The sequence below is a fragment of the Glycine max genome, chromosome 2, assembly GCF_000004515.6.
Source record: "Glycine max cultivar Williams 82 chromosome 2, Glycine_max_v4.0, whole genome shotgun sequence".
Taxonomy (NCBI): Eukaryota; Viridiplantae; Streptophyta; class Magnoliopsida; order Fabales; family Fabaceae; genus Glycine; species Glycine max.
In genome coordinates, this window is record NC_016089.4 from 46,563,789 (window position 1) to 46,575,531 (window position 11,743).

General features: G+C 33.8%; 1 protein-coding gene and 1 pseudogene across 1 annotated transcript; one reads left to right on the plus strand and one right to left on the minus strand.

The window, feature by feature from the left end:
• Window positions 1-4,391: 4,391 nt before the first annotated feature.
• LOC100783442 (cell division cycle protein 123 homolog) lies at window positions 4,392-6,482 on the minus strand (annotated as a pseudogene).
• A 1,697-nt stretch (window positions 6,483-8,179) lies between these two features.
• On the plus strand, window positions 8,180-11,569 carry LOC100783979 (probably inactive leucine-rich repeat receptor-like protein kinase IMK2). Its single transcript, XM_003518372.5, has 2 exons — window positions 8,180-10,657; window positions 10,752-11,569. Exons 1-2 carry the CDS (start codon window positions 8,770-8,772, stop codon window positions 11,363-11,365), a joined length of 2,502 nt encoding a protein of 833 aa, XP_003518420.1. The 5' UTR covers window positions 8,180-8,769; the 3' UTR covers window positions 11,366-11,569.
• Window positions 11,570-11,743: the final 174 nt, after the last annotated feature.

Sequence of the window (11,743 nt, forward strand, 5' to 3'; positions counted from 1 at the left end):
ATTGTTTGATCTAGTAGTAACAATTTACTCTTGCATTTATTCCTGTTTTTTACTATTCATTTCTCATTTACAAATTGAAGAGTATTCAATCAAGTGCAATAAAATCTCTGTAAAAACGATACTCGAACTTTCGAGAATAACTATTTAGAGCGATTTGGTACACTTGTCAAACACCTCAACCGTTTGGCACTAGGAATGGATGAACACACAAAGCAATCTACTACAAGTGAATTGGACTTTGAACTTGCATATTGTTAATATATTTATGAAATAGTGTTACAATTTTCTCATGTAATGGTTTGTGCTATTTTCTCATGGAATGATAACCATATTACTAAAGTGTGGTATTTTTTATAATTTAAAATTTTACTGAAATACACTTGAATTTCACACAAAATTAGTATAGTACAACAATACAAGAATATACATTCTCTATACAAATTTATAATCTAATATCTAATATAAAAATGATCAAACAAAAGAAATTACATAAAATTCCATTACATCATCTTTATCATAGTGTTACTCAAAATGTGTGTGCCCCATTCTCGGTTACATTAATTTGAATTGCAAGTTACAACATTCATTTTAATTTTTCAATCTTTCCTCGAATCATCCTATCCTCAATATTTTTTAAACTTCACATTATACCAAAAATACTAAATAACTTGAATTCAATTAAGATACTCAATCACTCAAGTTGTGTAAGTGTAATGTGTTTCCTCTAATAATCATTGTTATGACTAATAATATAAGAATAGTATTATTTGATTCTTTAATTTAAAAATATATCTTATATAAATAGTAATAGTAATTTAATACCAAATAACGGGTTTATGGGTCAAGTTAATAATTCAATAAATTTATAAATTAAAATCGGTGGTCCAATCCAAAAATCAAATTTGAATGAATTGGTTCAAATTGGATTCAAACACACAAAATATCCATAACCCCAATGATTTAGATTGGTTTGCATCAATTTGAATTTGCAAGTAATTCATGTACATAAACACCTTTATATTTAAACATGTTTTTACACTTGTATAAATAATTGTAAATATTAAGTTTTTTCCCATTAAACATCTAAAGAAAATTAGCCCAAGCTGAAGATCAGGCCTACTAGTAGGCTATTGTCAAAACATTTCTTAAATAGGCTACTTTTAAAATATTTTTAATTCGACTAGTTGTGTAAATCATGTTTAATTAATTTCATTAATTTATGTATACGTTGTTTTTCTCATATAAATGTATATATTAAAAATCATAAATGATAAAAGGTACATGTGTTTGAATTTAAAAGTATTCTTAAAATGAAGACTTTTTACAAAATATTACTATATGTCAATGAATTTAGTTTTCATACATTGTTTGAGTGAAAATGTTACACTATTAATTAATAAAAAATGATGGTATGTATCACTTTTAAGATAATTCCTATAAAAATTATTATATAACATTAATTCTTAAGACCTATCAAAAAACTTGACCAGTGTTTTCTATTATTTATCTTTTAGTAGGCTATAATGTTTGTATAATATTTTTTCATCAGTTATGTTTATGTATGTGACTTTTAGTACAAAAATGCAATCCTGTAGAAAACATGCCAGGGGTGAGGGGTAAAGTTGTTATTCTTGCAGTTGACACATGATATCAAGGGGAAGACATTTATATAATGCTTGATACGGCTACAGAATCAAATCGTATAATTTAAAGCCTGCAAGCTGCAATTTTCAGTGATATCATGAAACTGAAATTTTATTAATAGGCCTAATTTACTTATATAAGCAACCTAGTTGATAGTAGTGGTAGAACTGAAAGTTGCTTGAGCTAGGTTAAGCTTTTCTGAAATAGCATATCTTTTAATAACATCATCACTAGCGAGTACAGACAATGCAACCACTGAACAAGGTAGAATGGGATATTTTTGTGGAGCTTTAATTTCTACTTTGTAATCCAGGTTTGGACTTTAGATGCAGTTTTCTTCTGTATATTAGATTTCCATGTGAGAGAGAAAAGACAGGAAAAAAAATGAGAGACAAAAGTGAGAGAAGTATTTAAAGAGTTAAATTTTTAAATAAATTTAAAATACAAGGAAAATAAAAATAATTTTTTTGTTTCTTTTTTCAAGAAGAGGAGATAAATGAGATTTGAAAAATAAAAAATAAAATAAAATATTCAAAACTTATAATATTTTTGTTTTTTTTTCAAGAAGAGGAGATAAATGAGATTTGAAAAATAAAAAATAAAATAGAATTTTCAAAACTTATAATATTTTTTTGCCAAAAAATAATTTTTTTTTGTTAATTACATTGATATTGATAGGATCATTTAGAACTCTTATCATTTTTTTTTCTTTTCTTTCTCTTTGTGATTGACTGACATGTATGGATCTAATCTTATTGGTGGCTCTTTTTTTCTTTATTTATTTTTTGGTATTAATTTAAAAATGTAAATAAATAGATTGATTTAATATTTATCAATGACAATATGTTATATTAATAGAATGTTCTCATGCAGTCAGTGCATTATTTTTACTCACTACAGTGCTTCTACGGAAGTATTACTTGCTAGGTACCCACTCAGGCTATATATGTGAGTCTATTAGATGTCTTCTGGCATTTCAATTTCTTGACCAAATTTCATTGTTTTGAATATCACAAGAGAGAGTGTCAAATTTTCACGAGTTGCAAAAGCTTTGGATAACCCAATGGCTGCCAAGAAGTACTTTGTCACAGTCTTCAATCTGGAGGAACACTCTGAAAGCATGTTATTTTCTTTAATATACTTTCTTCAACCTAGACTTACATAAAGATATGACATTATTGTCCTTAGATTTCTACTTAGAATATTGTAACGGATCATATAGATCATGACATTTATCTTGATAACATGATGTGTGTGTCATACATACCACGTTTTTTTTTTTACGGGATCTTATTGATCTTCTGCTTTTCCTCAAATTTCAGCTTATCCCAGATGCTTTTGTGAAATGTACACGCTTACAAGGATGGAGGATCCCTGCGGATGTCATCCTCACAAATGTTGGTACGAGAGTTTGGAATGTGAAAACACGTCTTGTTAGAAACAAAATTTACTTTGAAGAGGGTTGGAAGGTTTTTCAAGAAGAAAACTTTGTAGGAAAAGAAGATTATCTTGTTTTTAAGTATGATGGGGCCAACATTTTCAAGGTTGTAATTCTTGAACAATCGTCACGGTGTGAAAAGACAGAAGTTGAAGAAGAAGATGAGGTGATAGATATTACAGATGATGAAGAACATGAAGAAGCTGAGGATGATGACAATGATGATGATGAGTATAGAGACATGGAAGAAGAGAGTGAAGAACATAGTGCTGAATACACGAAGAGTCAAACACATCCTCTTAGAGCCTCCAACAGTAAGTTTAACTTTATGGTGAAAACTGGTTTTTGATTTTGTTTTTGTCGTGTGTCTAATTTCTGTATCTATGAGTGCATGAATCAGCCTTTACCCTGATGATTGATTAATCTGGTTTAGGGGAGAATGCTTCTAGTTCCAGTCCTATAGTTGAAGGTCCTCATCTTGAAGACTATGAAATCCACAAATGTATATTCAGCAGGGAGATCCATATTTTGAAGCAAAGCTCCTCAAATGCAGACCCAACGAATTGGTTAAAATCCTTATATGGTCTCTTCTAGTCCTCTCCTTTATAACTTGTGAATACAAATATTGGATTTTTTGGCATTGGAGCACAACTTGTAGTTAAATTTCCTTTGGACTGTAAACACTTTTAAATCTCTCTATATTATTATGCTCATGTTGAAATTAAAGTGTTAATTGAATGATTCTTTACTTTCTGTCACTCTTTAAGCCCCGTTGCTGCAATTTCACTTTTCACAACTCACAACTATTACATGTTCTTACTTTTCACTTCACTCCTCCTTATTGCAGCATGTTCCAAAAAATGTGATTAAGGACTCGTCCCTTACTTTTCCAGAACAGATTACCCTTTTTACGTTGCCAATGCTTCCAACGCGAGGTATTTACTTACCATTTGTCAATTATATATGTTAGGTACATTTGTATGTATTGATTAATTGAGTTGTCTAATTGAGAATTAAAAATTACAGTTGTGTAACTTTTTTGTTGCTACAGGATACTCAAAGAGATGAATTACGAGACTATCATGGCTTGCCACAACGGACATTCATCTATTCCGAAGTAGCAAAAGTGTCTGAATGGCATGGGGGTCGAGTATGCATGGTGGGAAAGTTTTTGTAAAAAGAACAAGATAAAAAAAATGATGCATGCATATGTGAAATTATATCAGGAGAAGATCAAATAATAAAAACAGTTCAGGTGCATGTGCTTGGTGCTAGGATCGGATGAACATACTGAGCAATCTACTACCAATGAATTGAACTTTGATCTTGCTTTATTGTTAATATTTTATGAACTAATGTTTACAATTTTCTCATGTAATGGTCTCTGGTGTTTTCTCATGGAATGATAACTATAGTTATATATATTTCACTATTTAATCTCTGAATAAGTAAAAGCATCATAAATTAGTTTCAATTTAAATTGATCCCAACCAGCTCCTGTAGATTGTCGTCTTAACTCTTCATCTGCATTTTTTTAGAAATTGATCCACTCCCCGGGCTGGTATCCAAATAATCAAATGGGACTGCTGTTTTAAGGCCTGGCCTAACAGCACAACGATCTTCCACAATTCTAAACTCCACATCATTTCCTTCACTATGAATATGGTCTAATTCATCCCATGTAAACAACAATGACAATGTAAAGGCACCCCAAGGGTTGGAATCCACAATCTTAACTCTTTCATCCTTTGTAATGCATACATCAAATGCGTAGTTTTCTGACTCAAATTTAGCCCTCACATGATTGTTGAAAAATGCCTGTATCAGTAAAAGGAGATCATTCTTCTTTTCAAGCAAAACAGGATTAAAAGTAGTAACCTCCCGTTGAGAAATTCCAATTAATTTCTAATTCCGTACATAACATCCAAATTCCATGTCTGGCTGAAGGGATGGATACCATTTAGGAGAGCAACAGGAAGGGAGGATCAAAATTCCATGCTTCTGCTTCATCACCAGATCCCTCTGACACCTGAAAATCTTCTTCCTCATCTGGGTTATGAATTCTATTGGGTAATGCATCTTCATTTAAGACAGAAACAGGCAACAGGAAGGGCCCTGAGTCATCAAGAAGGTGCTGAATAAATGATTCAGGAAGTTGATGAATTAAGGTCTTGATGGATACAGATTTGAACATTGGATACCATTCCTGAATCTGGCAATGATTCACCTCTTCCTCTTTCATATTTCTGTAACGGTGGTTTCTCTATCAAATAAAATCAGCTGAATTTACTTTTCTCTATCAAATAATTAAACATTGAAACCTAGTAGCTGTCAATATAGACCATCACCAGTGGGTTAGGGCCAGCACACTAAATTAAAAGAAACAATTAGCCCACATCTTGAATGGGTGGCTATATGCATTAACAGGAAGCCTGTATATGCACAAAAATGCATGCCAATTACCAATAGTGACAACCAGAGACATTAAAATGTAGATTATGTAGTCTATATCACCAAATATCAATAAAGCTCGTATACTAGTAGGCAATGCAGATATTACTTTGCTTGGTTTCAAGACCATGGTCATTTCATCCATTGAAATGTAATGTTACCGTGAAGGTTGATAAGAAGTGGCTAGTGCCAAAAAGACAGAAAAAACACTAAGGTTCAATTGTAGCCCATTCTTCAAAGCCAAGGTTTGGCAAATAAGCTAGCCTAAAGGAAAGATGGTGCTTGTCATTACCAATTTACCATGACTTCCTATACCAAGTTACCAACAATTATGAATTCGCTCTCCTTCTATACCCCTCCTATGAAAAAGACTAAACCATTTCTGCATCCAATCTACATAACTCTATTAACTTTAAACCTAAAAATGCCAACTACAACACGAGTCAATGTATCTCAACATTGAAACTGTAAATGAATACAGAAAAATCATCTATATATCTCATACCAAAATACCAAACTCGCTCAAACAAAAATATTAATCTACAGAGTCAAATGCTGAACTGAAAAATTAAAAAATCACAAAACAATTTGAATAACATTGTGAAGAAGCAAAGGGAACGAGAATTACTAGGTTTGAACTATAGTTAATCCTGATTCCTGCCAATACTAGCAACCTTGGCCTAAAATTCCTGAACAGAAAAATGACAAACATGATAAGTTGAACTAGCAATTTGTAAGCATATAAGAAAAATCACAATCGATGAGAAAATCAGAAAATAACAATCAGAAATTGCAACGAATTTCTATTCGAGACCAATGTTCGATTTGAGATGCGATTTTGGACAATGGATTTGGGAGCTACGGTGAACGAGCTATGAGCTAAGGCTTTCGCTGTTGAGTTGAAGGAGAACGCAGAGTCATTTGCTATATCCACTTCCGTTTTTTCCTAAGTACACTCCCCTTTTATTATTTCTTTAAATTGTCTTATAAATATTCTATATGCCCAAAATACCCTTCTACACTCCTCTTATATATTATTAAAAAATGTAAACCCTATTCTCTGTATTCTATCTCGTTGTTCTCCAAACCCTTCTCACCGTTTCTCATCAATTTTCCCTCCTCCCATCTTATGTCAATCTAAGGTATTAAAATTTAACCTAAAAGGGACTTTGATTGTTAGAAGAATACACAACGATTGAAATTGTGAGAAATCAGTGTACCAAACTTTGTTTCTTTCCTTTTCAATTTTTTGATTCTGGAACGACGAAGCACTGTTTAATAATTACTTCAAACATTCGTTTCTGTAATGTTGGTTTAGATGTATTTTGAAAAATACTTTCTGAAATAGAAAATCTCTAAAAATCATTTACTTTATATTTTTCATAAATTCGAAAATACTGTTTTTTATCCTTATGAACAAGTAAATTTTGGTTTTGGTCCCTGTAAAAAAATTCATTTAATTTTTTTTTTCTAATCTTCATTTTAAGTTAAATAAACAATACTTACTCTGGAAATTTAGGGGAAAAACTTTACAAGTATAACATGTCGACATTATTATATTACGATACCAATATGTCGGTTATTACTGTTTGCACTCATGTTGTTTCCTACACTTTTTTCAGAATGGTTTTTTTTACTTTTGGAATGATTATTTCAAAAGCCAAAAGAAATTGCATTCTCAAATATAATTTTACATTCCAGAAAAAAAAAATGAAAGTGCAGGAAGAAACATGAAAAGTGTGAAAGCAATAACTCAATATGTCTCACCTATATTGTCACTTGATCACAAAAAAAAAATAAAACCTATATTGTCACTTGATCACAAAAAAAAAAAAACCTATATTGTCACTTGGCCTTTTTTAAAAACATAAAAAGATAGTGAATGTCATGTAATAATAGACATTAATTATTTCATTTTCTTAAAAATAAAAATCAAAGAATTTTTTAATAAAAACAAAATAGGCCATAATTTTTTTTTTTTTTATCAATTACACATTTCCAAAGATAAAAAAATATATTAAAGTCTTAATTTAACTTTACCGTATCATTAAACTTGTAGATCAATTGATACAAGATTATTCCAATTTAATTAAAGCTCAAACAAGATTGTTACATGTGAAGATCACACTATTTTTTTTAAGGTTGGGTCGGGTTTATGCAAAAAGAATTACACATCCAACTCAATCATAAACGAGTTGGATCGGATTGGGTTAATTAAGTTTGAATATGTAAAAATTATTTTATATTTTGTAAAATATTTTTAGATTAATTTATTTTTATATAAAGTTTTATAAGTATATAATGATTAAATATATCTAAAAGAGACTAAATTATGACAATAGTTGATTAATAAAAGTAATAATTTCAATAATAATATATTTTTATCCAAGATAAAAATAAAGTATTATATTAGAATGAGAAAATATAAATAAAATTAAGACAGTGATAAAAATAATAACTTAAAAGAAAAAAATCATGAATGATTTAATTTAATAATATAAAAAATAATGTGTTTTATATTTAATAATTAATTTATATGTAATGATAAATTTAATTATATAATTAAGGTTGATGGGGTTGAAAAAAATAGAATTCCTTATGCAACCTGCATATCATATCATGTATTAATTGGATTGAATCAGATTTGACCCCATCACTCAAAAGATCCAACCGGGCTGAATCCGGATCTACTACTCAGGTGAAGTGGTGAGGGGCAAGTGAGTAATTTGGCAGCATTTTGTAGTTTTGCGGTCCGGAGCTGAATAATGCAGCAGAAATGGGATGGGCATACACTGCGAAGAAGAAGAAGAAATAGCCGTTGGGACTTTGGGTTGCGGACAGACCAGAAAATCAACATTGAAGAAAAGAACAAATAAATGTGCATAGTTTATTGTAAGGAGAAAAAGAAAAACTAGCCGTTTGTCTTTGCAATGAAAACTAAGAAGCAACAAGAGGTGGGGTTGTACTGTAACTCCACACCCACCTGACAATTGTCTGTCTTCAGTTTTTGCTCTTTCTTCCCAACCCAAGATTCCTCACCCCGCGCGCCCCACTCACTCATCCAACTCTTTTTCCTTTGTTACTCTCTTCTCTCTCACAATACCAATCAGTTTTGTTTGGGTCTTATGGACACTCACCAAGTAATAGTGATAATAATCAATCAAAGTCTCCTACTTTTTCTTCTTTAGTTCACTCCACCTTCTTTCTTGCTCCTACTATTATTCCATTTTGCTGTAATGGAGGACAAGAACCTGACCTCAAAATGGTTTTTTAACCCCAACCCAAGTAGTCATTTTTTCCAGTTGTTTTTCTGTTTGTGGATTCTCATGGTGCCAGTGGTGGCGAGTGAAGAGCGTTGGGATGGGGTGGTTGTGGCACAGTCAAACTTCCTAGCACTTGAAGCGTTGAAGCAAGAGCTGGTTGACCCTGAAGGCTTCTTGAGAAGCTGGAACGACACTGGCTATGGAGCTTGTTCTGGAGCTTGGGTTGGTATCAAGTGTGCTCGGGGACAGGTTATTGTGATCCAGCTTCCATGGAAGGGTTTGAAGGGCCACATCACTGAGAGGATCGGCCAACTTAGAGGGCTTAGAAAGCTTAGCCTTCACGACAACCAAATTGGTGGTTCAATCCCTTCAGCACTTGGACTTCTTCTCAACCTAAGAGGGGTTCAGCTCTTCAACAATAGGTTCACAGGGTCCATCCCTCCTTCGTTAGGGTCATCATTTCCTTTGCTTCAGTCTTTGGACCTCAGCAATAACTTGCTCACTGGGACAATCCCCATGAGCCTTGGGAATGCCACTAAGCTTTATTGGCTTAACTTGAGCTTTAATTCCTTGTCTGGCCCAATACCAACTAGCCTAACTCGCTTAACTTCTCTCACCTACTTGTCTCTTCAACACAATAATCTCTCGGGCTCTATTCCTAACACATGGGGTGGTAGCTTGAAAAATCACTTCTTTCGCCTTCGAAATCTGATCCTAGATCATAACTTGTTGAGCGGAAGCATTCCTGCTTCTTTGGGGAGCTTGAGTGAACTTACAGAGATTTCTCTTAGTCATAACCAGTTTAGTGGAGCTATCCCAGATGAAATAGGAAGCCTTTCTAGACTAAAGACAGTGGATTTTTCTAATAATGACTTGAATGGAAGCTTGCCTGCTACTCTCTCTAATGTTTCCTCACTCACTCTCTTAAATGTAGAGAACAACCACCTTGGCAATCCCATCCCAGAAGCTTTAGGTAGATTACATAATCTTTCTGTTCTAATTTTGAGCAGAAACCAATTTATTGGCCACATACCTCAAAGTGTTGGAAACATTTCAAAGCTTACACAGCTTGATTTGTCACTGAATAATCTCAGTGGAGAAATTCCAGTCTCCTTTGACAATCTGCGTAGTCTTAGTTTCTTCAACGTTTCTCATAACAACCTCTCTGGTCCAGTTCCAACCCTACTTGCCCAAAAATTTAACCCAAGCTCATTTGTGGGGAATATTCAACTATGTGGCTACAGCCCTTCAACCCCATGTCCCTCCCAAGCTCCTTCTGGTTCACCTCATGAAATATCAGAACACCGTCATCATAAGAAACTAGGCACCAAAGACATAATTCTCATAGTAGCTGGAGTGCTCCTTGTAGTTCTGGTAACAATTTGCTGCATTCTGCTATTCTGCTTGATCAGAAAAAGAGCAACATCAAATGCAGAGGCTGGCCAGGCCACAGGGAGAGCATCTGCATCTGCAGCTGCTGCCAGGACAGAAAAAGGAGTTCCTCCCGTCGCAGGCGAAGCCGAAGCGGGTGGCGAGGCCGGAGGCAAACTAGTCCATTTTGATGGACCATTGGCTTTTACAGCTGATGATCTCTTGTGTGCAACAGCAGAGATAATGGGAAAGAGTACATATGGAACTGTGTACAAGGCTACATTAGAGGATGGAAGTCAAGCTGCAGTGAAACGTTTGAGGGAAAAGATCACTAAAGGTCAGAGAGAATTCGAATCTGAAGTTAGTGTTATAGGAAGAATTCGACACCCAAATCTTTTGGCATTAAGAGCCTATTACTTAGGACCCAAAGGAGAAAAGCTTTTAGTATTTGATTACATGCCTAATGGAAGTCTTGCTTCTTTCCTACATGGTAAGTTTGCTATGATAATTTTTTTCTTTCCATGGTTGAATATTTGTTTCATATCTTAACACTATTGTTTTGACTGTTTTCCATTTTTGTGTAGCTCGTGGACCAGAAACAGCAATTGATTGGGCAACAAGGATGAAAATAGCACAGGGAATGGCTCGTGGCTTGTTATACCTTCATTCCAATGAGAACATTATACATGGGAACCTTACGTCCAGCAATGTGCTGCTGGATGAGAATACGAATGCTAAAATAGCTGATTTTGGTCTTTCTCGGTTGATGACAACTGCAGCTAATTCTAACGTGATTGCCACTGCTGGAGCATTGGGATACCGAGCACCCGAGCTCTCGAAGCTTAACAAAGCCAACACAAAAACTGATGTATACAGTCTTGGTGTCATCTTGTTAGAACTCCTAACGGGGAAGCCACCTGGTGAGGCTATGAATGGCGTGGATTTACCTCAGTGGGTTGCATCCATTGTCAAAGAGGAGTGGACAAATGAGGTCTTCGATGTAGAGTTGATGAGAGATGCTTCAACATATGGCGACGAGATGCTGAACACGTTGAAGCTTGCTTTGCACTGTGTTGATCCTTCTCCATCAGCACGACTAGAAGTTCAGCAAGTCCTTCAGCAGCTTGAAGAGATTAGACCAGAGATATCAGCAGCCAGTTCGGGTGACGATGGAGCCATTCCTTCGACTAGTGAATGAATATTGGGTGTGCTATGTGGACAATTTTTTTGTTTACGTTTCTCTTTAGGACTAACGGGGTAGTAGTGGTGGCACGGTAGGGACAGTCTATTCTTTCATTCTTACATTGATTTTTGCTTGTTTGGAGTGCCTAGTGTATCTGTACATACTGTGCTTTCAAATCAGCAAGTGTTATCTTTAACACTTCATTAATTCATTTCATAATAGATGATTGCTGCGGCGTTTTAACATTAATTTATAACATGAAAATAAAAGGAATAATATTAAAACTAATGGCCTGTCAGGGAGGAGAAAATATTTTTTTAAAGTTTAAATTGAAAGATTACTCCAATTAAAACCAATAGTTTTTAAAGTTTAAATTGAAAGATTACTCCAATT